Here is a 23,510-nt window from a genome sequence, read left to right as displayed (position 1 = left end):
TTGCTCAGGCTACTCTTGAACTCCTGGCCTTAAGCAATCCTTCTGCCTTGGCCTACCAAAGTGCTGCGATTACAAGCATGAGCCACTGCACCCAGGGGTTGAACCTTTCTAAACCTGCTGAATTAAGTACCCCTGAACTGCAAAAGCAAGCTAGTGCTTCTAAAGGCCTGCTTTTTAACGATTTAATTTAGGAAATCACATTTCCTCCTACATATTTGCCTTCCTAAATAGGATTAACACAGTATGTTAAAAACTATGTTAAAAACAAATAAAACTGCAATGGTTTTACTTGGCAAACTCTGACAATATTCTGGCTTGTGGTTTCCTTGGCATGCTGGTAATTCCTGCCTAGAGGCTGTCCAAGGGACTGAGGGTCATATGTTGTCCTCAAGGCTAAATCTTTGATGTTACAGCCCCTCTACTAAAGAGACAGCCCCCAGTATTTTACCTCTGATGCTATAATGAACCAAGATATGGAAGACTAAAACTAGACTTGTACTTCTGTAACACTTGTATGCTGAAACACTTGGCACAGGGATGATGGCAGATCTGATGCTGAAAGCAACCTTAAAACATAATCAACTTTATTGTTTATCAACACCCTGACATATGTTGCTGTGAATGCCAAACATTAAGTCTTCTTTTTCTTTTATAGTCTTAAAAACCACAAAATATGCACACACTTAGGATTCTCTTAAGGCTTGGCATAGCTAATTTTTCTAATTGTATTGCCAGTACTTCGTATCTCTTTCTCCTATTTACCTTAAATATATCAAGTCTCACAACCTCAGCATTAAGGATTTTGGGCCAGATAATTCTTTGTTGTGGGGCGGGGACAGGGGCAGGGGCAGGGTGATGCAGGGGGTGAGGTGCTGTCCTGTGCAAACATGATGCTTAGCAGCATCCCCAGCCTCTACCTACTAGATGCCAGTAGCATCCCAGCTGCCCACCAATGGTATGACCAAAAATGTCCCCAAACATTGCCAAATTTCTCCCAAAGAGAACCACTAATCTCATATACAAAAGCCTATTCTCAAGCACTTTTGGAATTATAACCTTAACACAATAGTCTTTAGTGCTTCTTATTTTCTTTCTTGACCAATAAGGCTGGCCAAATGGAGAGCTTCAGCTTTTCACACATAATTTCCTAAAGTTGAATTTTTTTGGCCTTACTCTTAGGTAGAGGCAGATCCTGATATACTATGCTAGCATACGAAAATAGGTCTGTACATTTTTGAGCACCCAAAGTGGTCAGAGACATTCCTGAAAACAGCTTAAAAATTTCTGTAGATACCACCACAAATAATCCACACAATATTTCAACAAGCATTTATTAAACGCCTACTATGTGCTCAGCACTATACTAGGCACTCGGGGGTGCAGAGATACAAATGTAAAAGTTATTATTCCTGCCCTCAAGGAGCTTACAATTTAATTTTGAAATACAAATATGAAACTATAACACAGAGTGCTAGAAAATAATTACAAAGCAACATATTAGTAAGTACATGGACCACAGTACAAACTCAAAAGATAAGTGCTGAGGCAGCACAGAATGAGGGAGGTCATCGCATGAGGTGATGTCAATCAGGGAGAGCTCACTCAGAAGATATAAAGGAAGATAGGCTTTGAAGGGAGTGATGAACATGAGCTGGGACCAAAGAGCAATCTAAGCAAAAAGAACAGCATGAGAAAGGCACAGAGGCAAGAGCTTGTAAGACATCAGTAGAAGGCTATAGGAAGTTTGAATCTGTTGAATCAAGGTGAATATGCTAGAGAGTAATGAAGGCTGATGAATATTAGGCATAGAGGTAATGGAGAATTTGGAATACCACTGCTCCATAGGAATTATCTACTGGGTGTTACTTAGTGAAAATGAAATTTTACAATAGAGATATTGTAAAAATGGGTGTTTGAGGAGGATCGCCTTCGAAAAATTATCTACTGGGTGTCAGTGAAAATGAAAATTTTACAATACAGATATTGTAAAAATGGAGTTTGAGGAGGACCACCTTGGAAACTTTATATAAGATGGGGATCCTGGGAGCAAGGAAATTGGAAAAAAAAGAATTACAGTAACCTGGGCCTCAGATCTATATGAAAAGCTATAATGGGATGAGAGAAATGGGAGATCAAGCCTCAAGGAGAAAACTGATTAAAAACTGGGCTGACAGCAAGTTTTTGGACATGGAGAATGGAGAGCAGAAAAAGATAACTCCAAGGCTGGGGTAAAAATATAAAGGTGGTGACACTTTTCAGGGCAAAGGAATTAGGCAATGAGGCCTGTTTAAAAAGAAAACGGGGGCTGGGGATATATGGTGATGAATTCTGTTTTCAAATATCAAGTTGTACAGGTACCTGTGGAAAATTCCGAAAGTCACAAACTGACCCACAGGGTGGGAAAAATGAAGTCATTCGAATACAAATAGTAGGTATAAACAATCAAAATGGATAAATAGGAGTATAGAAAATGAAGTGAATAAAAGACAGGGAGATTATTCTCAGTGGAGAAGAGGAGAAGGGGGAGTGGGTGGAAAGATCAGCTAAAAAAAGAAAGCCAGATATTAGAGAAAAAGGATCCCACAAGCCAAAGGAGGGAGAATTCAACAATATAAAATATAAATTAGATCAAAAAGGACAAGAAATAATAATAAAAAAAGGCCTTATTATTTGTCCACTGGTGAGTCTAAGAACATTTCACTGGAATGCTAAGTATGAAAGCCAGTAAGAAGAAGTTTTAAGAACGGATTAATGAAAAAGGGGGGTTGAAAAATCGAAGATATGTTTGAAAAACCATGAACAATAGAGGAGAAACAGAATGGTAGTTGGAAATGGGCAATGAGGTTGAAAGCATTTCACATTTTATGCTGTAGATGAACTTACTATTGTCATCCTAACTGACCATCTGCCTGGCCTGGTATATGGATATTTCATTTCCCTCCACAATTCTACTTTCCCTTTGGCAGTTTAGAGAAAAATATATTTGAATTTATTATTGCTTTATCCTCCCAGTTACTCTGTTAAATATGTTTTATTTGCACAATTTAGCTTTGTAGTACTACAAAGCATCAACACTTAAAAATGATATAATTGTAACCTCAAAGGGCATTTTCCACCAATTTTCCAGTAATTGTAATGTATTTGCACTCTACTGCATATTCTTTTCCCCACTACCTCTCATGACAAGCACTACATATTTTTAAAAAGCTGGCTAGAATTACCACGTTCATTATACACAGCATAGCACAGTAGTCAGGAGCACAGGCTCTAGAATCAAACTGTGTGGGTCAGAATCAGTTTTATCACATACTGGCTGGGTGATATTGGTCAGCTCACTCAACTAAGCCTCCGTTTCCTCATCTATAAAATGGGGGATAAAATACTACCTACTGATATGGTTTGGCTGTGTCCCATCCAAATCTCATCTTGAATTGTAGCTCCCACAATTCCCACGTGTTGTGGGTGGGACCAAGTGGGAGGTAATTGAATCACAGGGGCAGAACTTTCCTGTGCTGTTCTTGTGATAGTGAATAAGTCTCACGAGATCGGACGGTTTTATAAAGAGTTCCCCTGCACAAGTTCTCTCTTTGCCTGCTGCCATCCATATATAAGACATGGTTTGCTCCTCCTTGCCTTCCACCATGATTGTGAGGCGTCCCCAGCCATGTGGAACTGTGAGTCCATTAAACCTCTTTCCTTTATAAATTACCCAGTGTCAGGTATGTCTTTAATAGCAGCATGAGAACAGACTAATACATTTATCATGAGCCTGAGAAAGGCATAACAGGGTTGGGCACATAGTAAGTGCTCAATAAATGTTGGCTATTATTACTTGGAGACTCAGAACCAAGAGTAAAGTAAACTGCTCTGTTTGGGAATCAACCACCATATTCTAGCACTGCACCTTGCTCCATGGAGAAAATCTCTGAAACCTAACATGCCTCTCCCAGGGCTATGTTGGATGGCATTAGAGTTATGAAAGAACCACCTTATCATGTCAGTTCCTAAAATGAGAAGCTTAGGATGGGAGGAGAAAGTACTGATGAATAGTTCATTTCAGATGAACATAAAGATAGAATCTATAGGATAAAGGAGCTTAATGAATGCCATTCACAGTTAAGAGCTCAAAATGTCATACAGCCTAGTCAATAATATTCTATGCTAAGAGTGAGAACTTGAGACAAAGAATGATTTCTAGTGATGTCCTCGAAGAATCCACAGCCTTTTTCTATTGTCTTATACCAGTTGGCTAATTCTATATATGTGCTGTATCAGCTTTGATAACTCTTTCAAGATACAGTCTTTTCTCACACCCAATATAATATAACACATCAATATAACACTAATTTTTCTAGTCATATTATTTTCTCCAAATTTTTGCCACATGCTTAGTAATTCTGAGATTTAAGTAATCTGGCTACATATTACTCTGAACACTGACAGATAAAGAGACTTTAATTAGTACATCTGTACACATTTCAATGTGTTGCTCTGGTCTATGGCCATACCACCCTGAATGCACCCAATTTTGTTAATATGTTGCATTGCTAAAAGGGCTTTTTATTGGAATAGAAGAGAAGCATTATTCTAAAGTGTATGGCAGGTGTGTGTGTGTGTACATACACATGTATTTTCCCTCTGACAATGCACCCATCATACGTAATATTTGCATACAAGGTAGTACTGGCCCCAGGAAGAATCAGTATCTTACAGAGGGTAAGGCACAACTGAAACAGAGAGTGAAGATCTAGATACAACCAGATTTACTTGTTTCTGGTTTCTTAAAATTTCAAGTACAAAGAAACTAGGAATGGTAACTTATAAATCAAAAAAAAGAAACAAGAGAAGGAAGGATACAAAAATAAAGGATAATGAAAAGGACTGTTGGAAACCAATATGACAAGTGATGGGTGTCTTCATTCACCAATGGCTCAATGAAATTGATGTAGATAATTCTGATGTTGTTAGTGGTCAAAGTGGGCCATAGAGAGGCAGAGAAGGAATGTTATAGGGAAAGAATTTATGATCCAAAAGGTGGTCGTCTATGAGATAAGACTTTGATTACTTTTTTTGACCCATCAATCATAAAATAATATGACTATTATTTCTTTTCAGGATAGTCACAGGGTGAAATTATGAAGCTTTCATCAGAACCTATATAATTTTTTTTCTGAATAGGCTTAATGTAATCAATTTTAAGTTTAAAGGTTAATTTTGGAAAGCCCAAAATTACTCAATTCCAACTCTGGTGAATAAATGGCTACTCAAATGGTAAAACTAAAGTGTAAGAGTAATAGAGGGTTTTCTCATATGGTTTATTAAATGGGAATTCTAAGAGTGTTCCAAATATTTGGAAGAATATAGTAGTAGTATGGAATAATAGTACTTGGGAATAACAAGTGACAACCCACACTGGATGCATACGTTCTGGCATGTTACTTTAAACCAGTCTCATTACTTTATATAGTATTCCTTGGTATAACAAAAGCCTCAAAGATGAAATATAGTGCCTGGTGATACTGAGTTTAATAGTACATCTTTGTTGGTAGATTACAGACATGGATTACAGATGGAGTGCACCAGAGTTCAAAAGAATGAAAACCTGTGAGGTAAGGTATTAGATTACCACTGTGGATATTAAAGTCATATAAACTAATGGCAAGAAAGAGATGGAGAATAACGAGTGAGGTGCTGAGGCCATCTAAAGAGGTGGGTGCAAGGTAATGACAGGAGTGACAAACCATCTAGTCATGGAGTTTGCACAGGCTGATAAGAACCTGAGAAAGCAGTACTGTAATGGTCCAAAAAGGATGAGTATACATTCTTTGTAAGGTTTTTATCTTCCTAAAGCATCTTTGTCTCCTCCTACCTGATGCCATAACTAGGATAGTGCAAACTATTTGTACCACAGTGTACAGTGGGGAGGTGGAAGGAGAGTCAGAAGTCACCAAAATGTATAACTATCCAAGCTCTAGAGCAGCTGGGCTGAGTCTCCACTCACCTCTTTCTTTGTATTACTCCCATAACCATCACTAATGTGTCCACTTTCTTTGCTGACACAGGTACTGGGACTGGGGGTGGTGGTGGTGAAGGATATGTACAGATGCTCAACGACTCAATGGAGTCAGTGAAGGTGATACATGAAGAAAAATGCTGGAGTGCTGTTAAAAATATAGCATTCTGAGTTTGTATTGGAATACAAATTTCCACTGACTAGAAGGAATATTAGAATAAAAAAATGCACACTTAAGCATAAATACGTTAAGTGTCTGTAAAATTTTCCTAGAAAGCTACATACAAATATAAGTTTCACACAGAAGCTACTTCTGACTCTACAGCAGCTTCTTAGATCAGATTAGGAATACAAGGGCACCTTCAAGGGAATAAATGGGAGAGGGGGAATCACAGGAGATGGGAAGAAGCACAGGAACTAGGAGTAGCTAACCTCTCTCAAACCTATAGCTACTCACCCAAAAGACAAAATTAAGCTCCTCAAGCCATGACAAGCAACTTGCTTTAATGCTATTTTAAATTTCTAAAGGATACATTAGGTCATCAGGAGCTCCATCAGATACTTTCAAAGACAGTCAAGCTAATCAACCTTCACCAAGGCACTGGGCCCAAATTACTAAAGAGCTATCCTAACTTTACCACCACTATAGATTCTGAAACTAAAGTTGCGATGACCTTTCTGCCTTTTAGTACACTGAAAGACCTCTCACCAGTGTGTGGTTTCTCTAATGCTGAATAATGCTCAAACTGTAACTGAAGTTGTTCCTAAACACCTGTGGATTCAGATTTTTCACCACTGTGGATTCTCTGATGTCGAATGAGACTCGACCTCTGAATAAAGGCTTTCCCACACTCATTACATTGGTAGGGCTTCTCCCCTGTGTGAATTCTCAGGTGTTGAATGAGACCAGTGTTCCCATTGAAAGCTTTCCCACATTCTTTACATTTATAGGGTCTTTCTCCAGTGTGGATTCTCTGATGTTCAATAAGGCCTGACTTCTGACTGAAGGCCCTCCCACACTCATTGCATTTGTAGGGTTTCTCCCCAGTGTGGCTCCTCTGATGACCAATAAGATGTGAGCTCCGCCTGAAGGTTTTCCCACACTCATCACACTCATAGGGCTTCTCCCCAGTATGGATTCTCTGATGTCCAATGAGGTGTGAGCTATGACTGAAAGCTTTCCCACACTCATTACATTCATAAGGTCTCTCCCCACTGTGGATTCTCTGGTGCAGAATAAGGCCTGCACTCTGACTGAAAGCCTTCCCACACTGATTGCACTGATATGGCTTCTCCCCAGTGTGGATTCTCTGGTGCAGAATCAGGCCTGTGTTCTGACTGAAGGCTTTGCCACACTCCTTACAGTGATAGCGTTTTACTTTGTTGTGGATATCCTGATGTGAAAGAAGGGCTGACCTGTAACTGAAGGCTTTACCACACACATTACACTGATAGGGTTTCTCCCCAGTGTGGATTCTCCAGTGGCGAACAAGGCCTGAGCTCTGAGCAAAGCTTTTCCCACATTCATCACATTTATGTCGTCTCTCTTGTGTGGGATTTCCCCGCTGCCTCTCTAATCTGCCCAGAAGGTCTCGGGCTTCTTCATGCTCAAGACCCCCGATAACATCCCCGTTGCATTTGGCAGCTGTCTCTCCATGTGGTTGGATTCCAGTACATATTACCTGTTTTGAAGCTAATTCCCTGTTCTCACTCCTGGTCTCACCACCTGAAATAAAAATGTGATAAATAAACATCAAGCCAATGTCACATCCTATTCTTTATGCTAGGAGAAAGGAACTGAAGATAGGGGAAAAGGAAAATACACATGAACAGCTATAAGTAAACACAAAACTTCTGTCTCCAAAATAGCTTCTTAATAGTGACCTTGCTTAATATGAGCTAGTCAACTGGGAAAGAGGTACCATTAAAAAAAGAGAGTTAATTGGAAGGGGAACTAAAGTCAGGAAAGCATGAACTGAGGTGAGGTGAAAGTTGGGGAGAGGAATATGGAACTACTAAAAGAACTAATGAGCAGGACACAAATGGGAAAATGCCCAAACAGTCATCAAAAGGGAGGAGATACAATTAATTTATGTGAGAAAAATATATGTAGGAATCCCATGACAACTTGGAGAAGAAATGTATGAACTCAGAGAGCATCTGTGAGATGTCAATTTCCAACTGGCAAACACGCCAGTACCCTGGTACAAAATGTAAGGAAGTTCTGGACAGGAGAACAGAAGTTTCATGTAAGATTTCAAGAAATCTCAACATCATATCCCTCTGTTGGATCCTGAGTTTAAACTTAACTATGTCTTTCAGAAAGGCTGTAGCTACTATACACATAAACAACAAACAAACAAAAAATCTAAAATGACAATAATAACCACAGCTCTCCTTACCCAGGGAGAACACATTTCTGAAATTTTCTGGCCTGTTATCTCTACTCAGATCCTTCTGTGATGGATCAAGAAGCCACTCCTCTCGAATAAGGGACACAGCCATGTCTTCAATCTTCTCCAAAGTCTGAAACAAAACAAGATCCCCATTTGGGGACTGGGACTGTTCCACAGCTCAAACCTATAGAGCCTGAGAGATCCACCAGTATTGGGAGAGGATTACAACTTGGGAATGTACTATGTAAAGGGATCTGAATAGCTAGGAAGAAGAGGAAAATGCATGAGATTTACTGGGGGAAATTCAGGATCAATCTGTCCCTAGGCAAAAGAATTTTTGGGACAAGTTTTTGGGTAGGTACTGCTACCAACTAGACAGTCAAGATATAGGGCAGATGCCACAAACACTGACAAGCACAGCTATGGGGTTTCAGTGAGAAGGAGCACAACTCACCTGGAACCCTGCTGTGAGAAGTGTAGCTGCCATTTCCTGGTCTCCAGAACTTCCTTTCTGGGAACGAGTAGGACTCTGGGAAGTAGACATGGCTGAGAAGAGAAAGGAGCTATGAATGAGACCAGTCCTGTCCTGTGGTTGTGGAAGCTGGCACTCACCCATTCCAAATTATTTGTATTTCAGCAGATATACATGTATGCCAAAGATTTCGCACATGAAGTGCTGATATCTTGGATTCTGGGGCCATATCTATGGTTGCCCCACAAAACATATGCACCCCGATGTTCCTGAAGTCAGACTGAAGTTACACTCAAAAATAGAAAGTATACTGGTTTCCTAACAGGAATCGCTTTTCAATTTCTTCTCTACCATCAAAACGACTTCTATCTTTGTGGCTGTATACAGTATTTCCTTAGGTCCTGATCTCTTGGCAAACCAAATATCAGAATCAACCAGTCTCTATTAATTCATTACCTTTCTGAAATGTCTACTATGGCTTCCAGTATTTGCTTTCTATAGATATTAAACAGCTTATTATTAAAATACAGATTACTGTATCTCAGGCAACAAGCTTTAGGACTTTAGACAAGAATTATTAAGTGTTTTAATGCTTCTTTAGAAATATTAAAAATTCATATTTATAAACTACTGTAAATCACATAAATGAAAAAATATGAAATGCAGGGGAAGATGAGACTGGAACATCTCATTCTGCAATAAAGTAAAAAAATTCTCAAAAAACAATGGGAAAATGTCAAGAGGACACAAGAGCCAGACTGAAGGGGCCTTCTATGGCCAAATCTGAGATGATTTAGCAAAATAAAGACAGTGGCCGAGCACAGTGGCTCGTGCCTGTAATCCCAGCAATTTAGGAGGCTGAAGTGGGCAGATCGCTTGAGGCTAGGAGTGCGAGACCAGCCTGGCCAACACAGTGAAACCTCGTCTCTACAAAAATACAAAAATTAGCCAAGCATGGTGGCGTGTGCCTGTAATCCCAGCTACTGGGGAAGCTGAGGATTAAGAATCGCCGGAACCCGGGAGGCAGCGGCTGCAGTGAGCTGAGATCGTGCCACTGTACTCCAGCCTGGATGACAGAGTGAGACTCTGTCTCAAAGACAAAACAAAAACAAAATAAAGACAGTAACAGAATATTTATGGAATAAATATGAATTTGAGTCCATACTGATAAATAAAAAATAATAAAATTGGGAGAAGGGAGCACTCTCCTTTACAATAAAGAAATGTAGAAGGAATGACAGAGTTAGAAAATCACTATTTCATAACCATTCTAGTAATCACTAAGTCAAGAAGCACCAATGAACACTAAAACTAGTGTTTTAGCAACAAAAGTTTAATGAGGACTAAGATATTTAAATACACTCAAGAGTATCTTCCACAAATTACTTATTAGTTACAAAGGGAAAAACAGTAACTATACAATGATTAACACTGCAAGAATAACCTTAACCAAGTCATCAAAGATAACACCACCAATAATAGGACAAATTCCTGTTGTACCCCTAAGAAGGAGTACAATATCTCTTGTTAAGATTTAGGTCGTGTATCCTTGGCAGGGTGAGGTGTTCCTGCCAAATATATATGACCTCAATGTAAACATGATCAAACATCATGCAAATCCAAACTGCAGCCATTCTACAAAATAACACACCTGTACTCTTCAAAAAAAAAAGAAAGGTTGAGGAACTATTCCAAATTAAAGGAGACCAAACAGCCATGACACCTAACCACAAAGTGTGAAGCCAGACTAGACTCTGAACCAGAAAGAACATAATTGGGGCAACTGTCAAAATATGAACTGTGGCCTAGGTTAGTATTGTAGCAATACTACATTTCTTAATTGTGATAAATTTAGGAATTTATTTATTTAAGTTACCTAAGAAATGCTCTTGTCTGAGGAAATACATACTGAAATATTTCCAAATAAAGTGGCATGACAATACCAGCATAACCTCAAAAACGTATGTTGTAAATGTACTGGGGTAACAGAAATATGTAAATACATAAAAAATAGTCAAATTATTTAATTTGTTCATGAGTTTACCACTAGAAAGAATAATCTATATTTGAAGCCTAAACATTTAAACACAGACATTGGGACTGGTCTGTAAACAGGATTTTAGTTCCTGGTTCTTCAGGAACTAGATAGGTATCCCAAATGGACTTTTATTTCTACTTCCTCCCCTTAACATCAATGAAATCTGGCTACTCACCTCTCTCTTGTGACTCTTGGGGCACTGGAGATTTATGTTGGGTTGCCTCAGATTGGAGCTGAGTATTTGGAGGCTCTGGTGCAGATGCTGAGTGTACTACCTCCTCCCAGAGTACCCTACGTCCATGTAAGCGAGCTGAGACCTGGAAACAACAGATAGTTGGATAATAAGGAATCCCTTTGCGAAATGTAATGAACAATGAAAGAGGACCACAAACACATCTACAGGGATATATGCTTGGGGAAGGAAGCAGCAGAATCTCCCTCACTTCTCAGGGACAGTAAGGAACACAAATACATAGATGAGCACAGAAAGAAAGGCATCATTTTTGCTTAGTACTAAAGGAAAAGATTTCTGCTGATGCCTTCCCTGTTACACAGAACACCAATATTTTGTGTTCCTAAGGCAGAGGAAGGAGGAAAATAACAAACTTAAAGCAGTGCTATGCAGTAGAAAAATCTTTTAATAAGGAACTAGAAAGCCTGATTTCTGGCATCAAATTTACCTTTAATTATGTGGATGTCCCTGAAAAATTAACTTAAGCTTCCTATGCATCAAGTTCCCATCCGGCAAACAAGAACAATACGGTTGTAGGGATGTTATGACAACAAAAAAAATGGATTTATATCCTTTACAAAAGTAAAAAGAACTCTACAAGTACAAGTCATACTACACTAAAACTATTTTCATCCTTATCCAACAGAAACTGATGCTAAGCATCTGCTCTCCCACTGTGATGCCTATGTCCCTCTACCAAGCTTCCAGGACTCCCACAGTCACAGCACGCACACCTCCTTCTACTTACTGGTCGTCCTAGTATATCAATCTGCCTTTCCAAATCCTCTAATAGGGTCACCACCTCCTCTCCGTTCTCTAGCTGATGTTCCTTAACCAGAGTCTGGAGCTCCTCAGGTAGGATGGTCAAGAACTGCTCCAGCACCAGCAGCTCCAGGATCTGCTCCTTGGTGTTCAAATCTGGCCTCAGCCACTGATGGCAAAGTGCCCGTAGTTGGATCAGAGCTTCTCGGGGTCCTAGTGTCTCCTGGTAGCATAACTGCCTGAAGCGCAGGCGGAACAGTTCTTGGCCAGGAGGGTTATTTTCATGCAGACTAGATTCCTGGTCCCAACCGTGATCCTCCTCTACCTTGACGATTACAAGATCCTCTTCAGGAGTCTGGTCTGGTGGGGATGGGGCTGAAGGCTTTCTTGTTTCTTCAGCCATTAGAGCCTGAAAAGCTCAGGAAGTTCGTTTCCACTACCTTCTTTATCTTCTTAAGAGAAGACTCTTCTGAGGGCCTCTTTCTAAGGGTACTTCTTCATGAAGAAAATATGATAGTGTTAAGGCAAGTCAAAAGTCATTGTAACTTACTATGGTATCTTAACAAGTTCCTTAGCATGACACGGACTTCATGGCTCGGCCAATTAAATGATCCTCCCCACTGTTCCAGAAATAACTTCTTACTTCCTTAACTTTCTGCCATGCCAATCATGCCAAACCCATCCATAGAAAAACCCCTTCCTTCTGCTTTCATCACTATATTTGGGGATGTGGAACATGGCTAAGCAAAGTCAGGAAACCATGTAGACTGGGTCTAGTTGAAATTTTGTGTTTAATCTTAGCCGGCCTTCAGGGCTGCTCATTTAACCCCTTTTAGTCTTTGATACACCAGCTGTACTAACCTGGTTCTATACACTTCAGCTCTCAACCTTTCCCTTACTCTTAACAGATGAGACTAATTTCTACATAATCTAATTCAAAGTATTGTCAAAAACTTTCCTAACACTTTGCTCTTCTCCACCTAACATTCCTTATCCTACCTGTGCCCCTCATCTTTCCTCCTATCTCAAGGCTAACTTCCTCTACTATGGACGTGACCTCCAACTCAGAAACTCTCTATGGAGCACTCCAAGGAACCTGGATGTCCTATCGACAACTACAACCCAAAAGTCTACTCCCACACTCAAAAGGCTACATACTATATGATTTTATTTATGTGAGATTCTGGAGTGGGAATGTTTAAATGTTTATCCATTTCCCAGTTGAACAATATCTGAGTTGTTTTTGTTTTTTATCACTATGAATAAAGCCACTATGAGCATCTGCATGAGTTTTGGTGTGAATATAGTTTTCATTTTATTTGGGCAAATATTCAGAGGTAAAACTGCTGTGTCATAAAATACATATATGTATAACTTTATAAGAAACTGCAAAACTGCTTTCCAAAGCACTCTGCATTCCACCACCTGTATATGAGAATTGCAGTTGCTCACCAATCTGACTAGCACTTGATATTGTTTTTGTTTTTAATTTTAGATATTCTAATAGGTGTATGTGTAGTGGCAACTCATTATAGTTTTAATATCTCATATGGCTTTAGTATGCATTTCTCTACTGACTAATAATGTTGAGCATCTTTTTATGTGCTTATTTAACATCTACATATCTTCTTTAGTGAAGTATTTGTTCAAAACTTTTGCCCATTTTTTAATTTAGTTATTTTAAAATTAAGTTTTGAGTTTCTTACATACTCTGGACACAAGTCCTTTATGAGATATGTAATTTGCAAGTATTCCCTCTTTTTCATTCTTTTCATAGGGCCTTTTGAAGAAAAAAAGTTCATTTTTTTAATTGACTGTGCTTTTGATGTCATATCTAAGAAATCTTTGCTTAATCCAAGGTCACAAATATTTTCTCCTGTTTTTTACTAAAAGTTTTATAGTTTTAGGTTTTACATTTAGGCCTGTGATCCATTTTGAGTTAATTTTTGTATAGAATTTGAGGTATGGATGGAGGTTCATTTTAAGGATTCTCCTTTATCTACTTAACTGTCTTTGTACATTTGTCAAATATCAGTTCACTATATGTATGTATATATAAGGGTCTATTTCTGGAATCTCTGTTCTGTTTATTGACCTATACATTTATTCTTTCACCAATACAGAATAGTCTTGATTGTGTGACTTTTAAAATCTTGAAATCAAGTAGGTGAGTCTTGCAACTTTGTTGTTCGTTTTCAAAATTATTTTCACTTTTCTAGTTCTGTTGTCTTTTGATACACATTTTAGAATCAGTGTATTAATTTCTACAAAAAATTATTGAATTGGATTTGTAATGAATCCATAGCTCATTTTAGGGACAACTGATATCTCAACAATAGTGAGTTTTCCATTCCATGAACACAATGTGTCTCTCCGTTGAAGTCTTCATTGACTTCTTTCATCAGTACCAACACTACCTTCTTAAAGGACAAGATAAAATACTGTTGCCTTTAAAAATCCTTTCCTGGTGACTCCAATTGGAAATTATTTTCCTCTCATTCTATACCTCTGTTACTTAAATGTGTATTGCTTTAATGTTACTTTTCCCATAACTGTATATTTATTAGTTCCAAAGGAATTCTGACTTCATAACTTAATTGTATTTTCCCCATGGGCAAAGGTCCATATCTTTTTGATAGAATCAAAGAACATTAGCCATATTTACAATAGCAGACACAGAACATGTTTACATTTCTTGTAAGAGTGAGATTTAGAAACAAGACCTGATGTCCAAAAAAAGTTCAATTTCATGATCCTATTTCTATATATGTCTATGGTTTCCATCCTTGGCATAGACATCGTCTCTTGCCTAGAATTGCAATGGTAACTTTGGTTATGCTTTTTTCCCATTCATGTTCCACAGTATTGCCTACTGTGGGTTGAAATGTGTCCCCCAAAAAGATATGCGGACATTCTAACCTCTAGTACCTGTGGATGTGAACTTATTTGGAAATAGGGGCTTTGCAGATGTAATCAAGTTAAGATGAAGTTATACCGGAATGGGTCGGCCATTAAACCAATATGACTGGCACACTTTTAAAAGGAGAAAAGACACAGAGAGACAGACTCTGAGAAAGGAGAAGGTCACGTGAAGACACAGACACACAGATGAATGAGAGCTAAGTGACTACAGAAGCAGAGATGGAGTTATGCAGCTGCAAGCCAAGGAATGCCAAAGTTTATCAGTGACAACAAGAAGCTAGAAGAGCATGGCTCTGGCGACACCCTGATTTTGGACATCTAGCCTTCCTAACTATGAGACAGTTAAGTGTCTATTCTATTAAACTACCAGGTTTATGATACTTTTTTTTTTTTTTTACAGTAGCCCTATACTGCCAGAGAGATTTTAAAAAAATATGTAATATGACTAACATGACTCACCTCCTGAAAATACTTCAATAGGGACCAAATTTTTTAGCATGGTATGCAAGGCCCTTTATGAATGTAAACCTGGCTGGCTATATCTACTTTAAACTCACTTACACAAAGCCTTTCTGGGCTGTGGCTTTCTCATATTTCCATTCTACTACAGAGTTCTTTACTCTAGCTCAGTGGTTCAAAACTGATGGCAACATTGTCCTTACCCCCATCCCAGGGACCTTTCATAATGTCTGTAAATATTTTTGTTGTCACAACTTGGGAGGAAGGGGTGCTACTATTATCTTGTACATAGAGGCCAGGGATCCTACAATGCTCAACACAGCCCCCACCACAAAGAATTATTTGGCCCAAAGTGTCAATGCCAAGGTTGATAATCCAGCTAAAACCATTCAACTCTTTTTTTTTTGTTTCAGATGGAGTCTTGCTCTGTCACCCAGGCTGGAGTGCAGTGGCACGATCTTGGCTCACTGCAACCTCCGCCTCCCGGGTTCACGCCATTCTCTTGCCTCAGCCTCCCGAGTAGCTGGGACTACAGGCGCCCGCCACTACACCTGGCTAATTTTTTGTATTTTTAGTAGAGATGGGGTTTCACCGTGTTAGCCAGGATGGTCTCAATCTCCTCATGATCTGCCTGCCTCGGCCTCCCAAAGTGCTGGGATTACAGGCGTAAGCCACTGCGCCCGGCCTAAAATCATTCAACTCTTATTTCTAATTTATCTATTACCTTTTTCATGAGTTCTTCTCTGTCATCCCCCTGCCATTTGTCATTCCTACCAAAGCATTTTTTACATGGTCCAAATATAGGACTTATCACATTGTGAGAATGTGGCCATGGCCTTATTGCAAATGTTTGTTGACAGAGGTGACCATTATCTTTGTATTTCAGACAACACTGTAGAGAATGAAGAAGAGTGTAAGTAAAGGTAGCATACCCAAAACCAGTTGTTATGAGATGCTAACATCAAGATAAAACCAGAGACCTATAGTCCACAAAGAAGAGACAGGTATTTAGGAAAAAAATCAGATTACTGTACATACAGTTCCCCATACGAATCATCAAGGCAGTGCTTATCTTTTCAGTTTTTGGAGTTGTCGGGGGCGGGTAGGGGGGTTGGTTTATAGACTCTTCAACCTAAAGAAAACACAGAACTTCTTTCCAGCAAAATGTCCACAGATACAAAATTGTACACTCAATTTCGGCAGAGTTCACAGACTCAAAGGCCATCCAAGAATGCCAGGAAGGTTAAAAACAAACAAATAAACAAATTCTACATAGAGAGTGTGTACAGAAAAGAAAGGGAATTTGAAAATTATTTTTAAAGTTAGACAAGGCCGGGAACAACAGGGTAGAGAGTAAACTACAGATCAGAAGAACCAAGGAGCAAAAGATATGGTTAAATATATCAATTAACATTGGGGGTATAGTTCATTGATTATGACTTTACAGGAAAGTGGAGGAATTTGCTAGAATAGTGAGATTTGGGGGAAGAGTGAATTTGAGGAAGATGCTGAGATTTTGTTGAGAAAGGGTAATCAATTTGGTTTTGACAAATTATTTGTTTTTGTTTGAATAAATTATCTATAATTTTAAGATAATTTATTTTAAAATGGTCTTAGCTAATTTTAAAATAATTTAATTTTTCAAATAAAAACAAACTTAAATTTTCTTAAAATAGCTACTTATGATTTAATGTTAAAAACTTAAAGGTCAATACATGGGACATAAATTCTAACTGTTTAGAATGTGATGTTATATAGTGGTAGTCTTACTATGTTTTCCTATAAATTTCCTTAAAGCCAAGGTTCATTTTTAACTACTGAACAACTGGCCATCTATTACTGAGCAATCCTCATCCATAATGGCTATAAAATATTATTATTATTATTTAGGGACAGGGTCTCACTATGTTGCTCAGGCTTCAGTGCAGTGTCTATTCACAGGTGCAATCCCACTACTTACCAGTACAGGAGGCTATAAAATATTTTAATGTGAAGTGCGCAGCATTCAAGAACTTTATATTGTTGATGTGGTATTAAAAAGTCTCAATAGCGACACTGATGAAAACCAGCTAATTATCAGGTTTGTTCATTTTTTATACCAAATCAGCCAACAGGTCTTGCCCATTGCCCATCTTGATTATTCTATTTAGTGGCTAATTTTCCATTGTTTTAAGTCTCTTCCCTCTCTAATCAGCTAGTTTTTGAGAATTACAACCTATAAATAACTGAGTGCAAAATTACTCCACTATGTACCTTCCTCTCAGTTTTGTGCGTACATGTGTGTATTAAGTTGGTGAGCACTGTGTGGATATAGACTGATTTTTACATAGTCTCCTTAAAGAACACCTAGTCAAGTTTACATGAGTTTAAAAGGCAATCTTTAAAGCTTCCTCTGGATTTTAAATGCTGTAATCCTGTGAGATGCTGAAGGCACAACTCAATTTTAACAGCATTATTTTTTCAATAGTTGTAGAAGGAATGTATTCTTCCTTCAGACTATGTCTAATTTGAGAAATGTTTGGGAACTGAAAACAAAACAAAAAAGACATTTTCCAAGAAAAAGTAGGTGAAGCCAATACTATGCTTTGTTATCTCAAATTGCATTAGCTGAAAGTTTTAATTAACATCTATCACATTTTACATTTAAACAACAGAAATTCAAAACACGTATGTATTTGCTAAAACAATGATTGCTACGTAAATACACTCAACGGAACTAAAAAACAACAGAAATATGTTTTTAAAGGTGGTGGTGGCAGTCAAAGTAGCCTGACAAAAATTACTCATGACTAACCAGAGTTTTGGAAATGGGGCCCTGCCAGAGTTCCTCGTTGGCTAACTTCAGTTTGCTTTAACAAATGAAATAGGCATTCTGATAATGTTGAATTCTGAATTACCCTGAAATTAAAAAAAAAAAACTTTCAATTATCTAGTCATCACACCACCAGTTTCTGAATACACTAAAGAAGAGTAACAGCAAAAATTGGTTTCCATGGATAAATGGGGCTTCCAAAAGCAAAATATGTCTTTTTTAAAAACTGAGAATTTTGTTGTGAGCTAAACGCAAAATAGCGCTAAGTGAAAACAATTCAGACTCTGGAAATAGTTGGATAAAAAATAACATGGGGGGGGCAGTTCCCCATTTTAAGATAAACACGATCGACTACAAAAACATACCACAAAACGATTATCTATGAAGAAAGCTTCATAAAAGGTTCCCTCGCAAAAAGTTCGAGGGCAATTCGTGGGGACGTACTCTGCCTGCACCAGCAACTAAGGCGTCAGAACCGGTCCGCGGCGCCGAACACCGAACAGGCCCCTCTCCGGACCCCTCAGGCCAGTCCTCAGCTGCGGCCTGGACCAGCCACAAAGCATCCACTTTCCTCTGGCCCAGAGCACGACCGTACTCACTGTGAGTTGCAGAGGCGCCCCGTCGTGGGGAAGGGAGGTTACAACGGATAAGCAGACCCGGAGCAAGGTCGGGGAGTAAAGGCGATGAAAACTGTACTCGGACCAGGCCCCTCTGGCCACTAACTTCCAAATCTGCGGAGGCACAACACCGGCCAGCACGCATCTTGCCCCAAAGGCACTTCCGGAAGCTCTCTAGGAGTCCTGGAGGTCTAAAAGCTCTATGGTCGGCCGACTGAGGGTACCGGAGTACCACGCCCCTCACCTGCTGTGTGCTGTGCCTCGGGTTCCTCCCGCGTCTGCGTGCCTCAGGCTTGCGCGGTCGCTGGGGCAGTGAACGTGCTGGGGAATAACGGACCTTGGTGTCCCCTCCGCCTTGTGTGCCCGTGCAGCTCCGCGCGCTCGCTGTCAATAGTAACGTTCCCTGGGGGTAGATATCCGACGTGGGGAGGCTGGAGCTGTGAACAGGAGGCTGGGAAAGTGTTGGAGGAGGGAGCACTTCATGGATCATTAGGATTCCAACTGGACTCGCGTTTGGCTCCGTTACATACCCTGTACTTTACGGTTCTCGATTCATAAATATATCCAGACCTCTCACATAGAGTACAAACTTCATGAGGAATTCCTGCTAATCACAGTTCATAGTTTTGTGAAATCCCTATGGCATGGCACTTAGGAATAGCATATTTTATTAAGTATTCAAAAAAATCGTAATTAAATATATATTATTTTTGGAACTTTACATATTTCCCACTCTTTCCTATCTTAATGAATTTCTATAGCTTACAGCATCTGCTTTGCTGCTTAGCTGTTTTAATGCTAAACCTATGATGTAAGCTTGGGGAGTAGACCCTAGTTTTAATACCACAAGATTTGGGGAACAAATCTATGTTCATTCTTTTTTTGTTAGTCTTTTTTTTTTTTTTTTTTTTTGACAGGGTCTCTATTGCAGAGTGTAGTGGTGTGATCATAGCTCACGGCAGCCTCAACCTTCTGGGCTCAAGCAATTTTCCCACCTCAGCCCCCCAAGTAGCTGGGACTACAGGTGTGCACCACCCTCAGCTTAAAAAAGAAAATTTGTAGAAACGGGGTGGCGGGGGTGGGGGGGGTCTCACTATGTTGCCCAGGCTGGTCTTGAATTCCTGGGCTCAAGTGATCCTCCTGCCTCAGTCTCCCAAAGTCCTGGGATTACAGGCATGAGACACCACCTCGGTCCTGTGTTCATTCTTTACAGACCTGTTGCATTAGAGCTTTTTAACTTTTGAGACTAATAGGATTTCAGGGGTGGAGGTTGTGGCAAGTGTTATTTTTTGTTTTTTAGGTCTCATGTATTTATTTTCTTCAGCACCTTTCCCAACCACCTATTATTGAGTTCTCAGGGCTCCTCCAATTTTCACCTTAATTTCCCTCTTTATCTGCTCCTGCTGGTAGCTACCACCAACGTTTCTATCCCTTCCCAATTACTAACTCCCCAGTATTTTGCGTACTGACAAAGTCGGTTTGATTTAAGGGTTTTGTCATCTAATTATCACATGAAAACAAGTAAATAATAGTAAACACTAGGAAGCTACAGTGCTTCTGGACTCCTTCAAAGTACTTATTTTTGCTTTTAATTTCACAGCTGTTGCTTTCCACCTGGGATGGTAACTGGAAGTAACTGGTGACAGACTAGAACTCTACTTTCAGTTTCTTTTTTCACATCTTAAAAATAACTTTTTTGGCTGAGCGCGGTGGCTCATGCCTGTAATCCCAGCACTTTGTGAAGCCGCAGGAGGATCACCTGAGCTCAGGAGTTTGAGACCAGCCTGGCCAACATGGCAAAACCCATCTCTGCAAAAAATACAAAAATTACCCAGGCATGGTGGTGGGCTCCTGTAGTCCCAGCTACTCCAGAGGCTGAGGCGGGAGAATCGCATGAGCCTGGGAGGCAGAAGCAGCAGTGAGCTGAGATCCTACCATTGCACTCCAGCCCGGGCAATAGAGCAAGACCCTGTCTCAACATAAATAAACAAACAAATAAATAATTTTTTAAGTCTGAAGTTGTGCACATATGTAGTTGTACAAATTCAATGTGCACACAACTGTGACTGCACATACTATGTACAAAGTTGTGTACACATCGGAAGTAAAATAGCGTCATGCCATAGGCAGTTTTCTCAAACTGGACACACAGACACTGATTATAATTGATAAATTTGACTTCAAAATTTTAAATTTAAATTCTCATCAAAATTTAAATCTTCTCAAAAAAAAGCACTATTAAGAAAGTGAAGAAAAAGCTACACACTGAAAAATATTTGTAATACATCTATCTGACAAAGAACTATCCAGAATACATAAAGAACTCTCACAATTTAATGAATAAGATAATTCAACACAAATAGGCAAAAGATTTGAACACTTTCTTTACAAAAGATAAAAGAATGGCCAGTATGCACACTAAAAAGTAATCATTATTCATCAGGGAAATGCAAAGTTAAAACCTCAATGAGTTACCACCACATATCCATTAGAATGGTTGATAATATCACCAATTTCTAAGTTATTCAGGCTTGAGAGGCTTCCTTAGTTTACTCAATGAAACATGGAGATAAAGGAGAAATTATCAGAGCCAGATTTCTCCTTTGAAATGTTACTTTTCTCCATTAATATAACCACCATCCTCAGTTCTAATTACTTCACACCTATGTGACTGCAACAGCCTTGAGATAGCCTTCCTAACTATCCAAGACGTGGTCCTTAAATATCATTATCATTCTTCCAATCACTAACCCTGAGTGGTTCCTTATCTCTAAGTAAAATTTAAACTTCTGTGCTTGCCTTTTATTTTCTGTATTTTTAAAAATAAATGAAGCATGATAAAGATTAATATTATATAAAATTCTTAAAAGCTGACATCTCCACCCTCAAATAGTATTTACCTAAAATGTTGGGAGATAATTCTTTAATGGCTTCTCAAATTACTCCTAGTCTTATGGTAAATTTTTCTTTGAGGTTAGCTTTTCAAGGATGTTTGTATCTCCTTCTAGAGCACAGTTGTTTCCTGACCAGGATAATAAAGATAATGGCTCATTCTGGGGCAAGGCTGAGCAAAGGTTGGGCTTCCTAAGCTTGGCATTCCTCTGCTAGGTTGCAAACCCACTGTTCCATCCTAGCAGAGGAATGCCAAGCTTAGGCCCCTCTGTGGGCTTTGGGAACATAAGCTTTGGGAACAAGGGAATATAAAACTTATGATGCCTGTGTTATTAAGTAATAAAGTCTTCTGTCTCTGACGCAGGAGTCGTGTCTTCTGTTAGTATCCATAAAACTATGGCAAGTTAAATTGTTAGCTTGCAAGTAGGGTAAAAGTTTCACAATTTTCGATATGGGGTAATCACTGTTAAGTTTGGAGTGCATCCTTTTCCTGTACAAATACCCCACAAATTATATCTATATAAACAAATTTTTTCAACAAAAATGATATATATTGTTCTGACACTCCTTTTGTCATTTTAACGGTTGAAAGGTATTCCTCAATAGCATACGTCGTATGTAATTCTTCCGCCATTGATAGACATTGATAAACAAGTGTTTTCCTTTTTTTCTACCACTAGCGTCCTGTCTGCCTTTTATTGCCTTCCAGAATGACCTTCTCCCTATCCCATACCCCTGATCATAATTCCCCTGTACCCCCAAGTCAAAGGACTTATCTCATTGCTCACTACTCAATCTAAACACTCGTCTATTATTCTAATAACCCCCTCTCAAGACTTTATTATTCGATTTTGCACTGATCACATTCTGTCTTATATTACTTGCTATGTTGCATTTGCTGTCAATAGACTAAAGCTTCCGTAGTTGAGGTGTCGGTTCTGAGATCTCCCTTCCAGTTGCAGTAAGTGGCAGCCCTTGAAATATGCAGATGTGCCATATATTTCTGACAGGAAGAGTGGTTTGCCTTTTTTTGTCAAGTAGCTAATCAGTCTGATTCATCCTCTCCCTTCAATTCTAGTCTTATTCAATAATTCCTTCTCCTTAGGTAGGTCCTCATTCACCCATGTACTTATCAAGCACCTACCATGTGACAGACGCCAAGTGAGGTGAAAGTGCTGGGATGAGCACCTCTGTGGATCTCACAATGACCATCCATCTTTTGCATTCTTCTTGGTTTTTCCTTTACCCGAGTCCTGCACTTCACTCTTCTTTACCCGTGCTTCAGAAAAGCGGAAGTTGGTTAATTAATTCCATTTGTCTGACACGGATGAGAGTGACAGCAGACAAGGGGAAAGGCAGGGAAATGCCCTTAGACTGTTCTTACATGCACTCTCACACTTAATAGTCAAAGCCACCCTATGAAATAGGCACTACGTTATTAGCCTGAGTTACATAAACGAGTAAACAGAGGCTTGGAGAAGTTAAAAATAAATTGCCCTCAGTCCTAACTGGAGAGTGGTGGAGTCAGAATTTGAATTCAGGTTTAAAGAATTCTAGTGCCGGCACTCTGCACCTATTTCGCTCTGGACACTCATTTCCCCTAAGTATCAGAGAAACTCAAAGTAGGCCACTTTTCGTCTCCGTAAGTCCGCAAGGTCCTGCGAGATCACAGTGAGCAGGGCACCAGCAAATACAGCCTGCGACCGCGAGACGTAAAGGGAAGAACGCTCCTCGGCGCCCCTCCCCAGTCTATCCTAAAGTCAAGAACGTCCGAGCCCGCCTTTCTCCGGGAGCGGGCTGCACTAAAACAGTAAAATCCTCAATTCCCCATCAGCGGTCGACTGGGGGCTCTCCCGAAGCGGCAGCTCTGTAGGACCGCTCTTCTACCCCAAGAT

The 23,510-nt window shown here is 39.4% G+C and overlaps 1 protein-coding gene across 6 annotated transcripts; it reads right to left on the bottom strand.

The window, feature by feature from the left end:
- Nucleotides 1-1,317: 1,317 nt before the first annotated feature.
- Nucleotides 1,318-23,350, bottom strand: LOC100455998 (zinc finger protein with KRAB and SCAN domains 8). 6 transcript variants are annotated; one of them, XM_054558563.2, is made up of 7 exons: nucleotides 22,760-23,350; nucleotides 18,968-19,174; nucleotides 11,900-12,408; nucleotides 11,095-11,236; nucleotides 8,864-8,955; nucleotides 8,416-8,539; nucleotides 1,318-7,739 (listed from the first exon to the last, which is right to left on the bottom strand). In XM_054558563.2, the coding sequence occupies exons 3-7, from the start codon at nucleotides 12,314-12,316 to the stop codon at nucleotides 6,778-6,780; spliced, it is 1,737 nt and encodes a 578-aa protein (XP_054414538.2). In that variant the 5' UTR covers nucleotides 12,317-12,408; nucleotides 18,968-19,174; nucleotides 22,760-23,350; the 3' UTR covers nucleotides 1,318-6,777. The 6 variants fall into 6 exon arrangements, with proteins under 6 accessions (XP_054414538.2, XP_054414539.2, XP_009239822.4 ...); XM_054558564.2 differs by lacking the exon at nucleotides 18,968-19,174; XM_009241547.4 differs by lacking the exons at nucleotides 18,968-19,174; nucleotides 22,760-23,350 and adding an exon at nucleotides 18,551-18,906.
- Nucleotides 23,351-23,510: the final 160 nt, after the last annotated feature.

This window comes from Pongo abelii, chromosome 5 (assembly GCF_028885655.2).
Source record: "Pongo abelii isolate AG06213 chromosome 5, NHGRI_mPonAbe1-v2.0_pri, whole genome shotgun sequence".
NCBI lineage: Eukaryota > Metazoa > Chordata > Mammalia > Primates > Hominidae > Pongo > Pongo abelii.
Note: the sequence above shows the minus strand (reverse complement) of the source record. Positions and strands in the feature narration are given on the sequence as shown.

Coding starts and splice junctions, on each gene's coding strand:
- LOC100455998 (XM_054558563.2), bottom strand. CDS start 12,316: ATGGCTGAAGAAACAAGAAAGCCTTCAGCCCCATCCCCACCAGACCAG. Junction 11,237..11,899: donor TTGATATACTAGGACGACCA/GTAAGTAGAAGG, acceptor TGTTGTTTCCAG/GTCTCAGCTCGCTTACATGG. Junction 8,956..11,094: donor CCAAGAGTCACAAGAGAGAG/GTGAGTAGCCAG, acceptor TTCTCTTCTCAG/CCATGTCTACTTCCCAGAGT.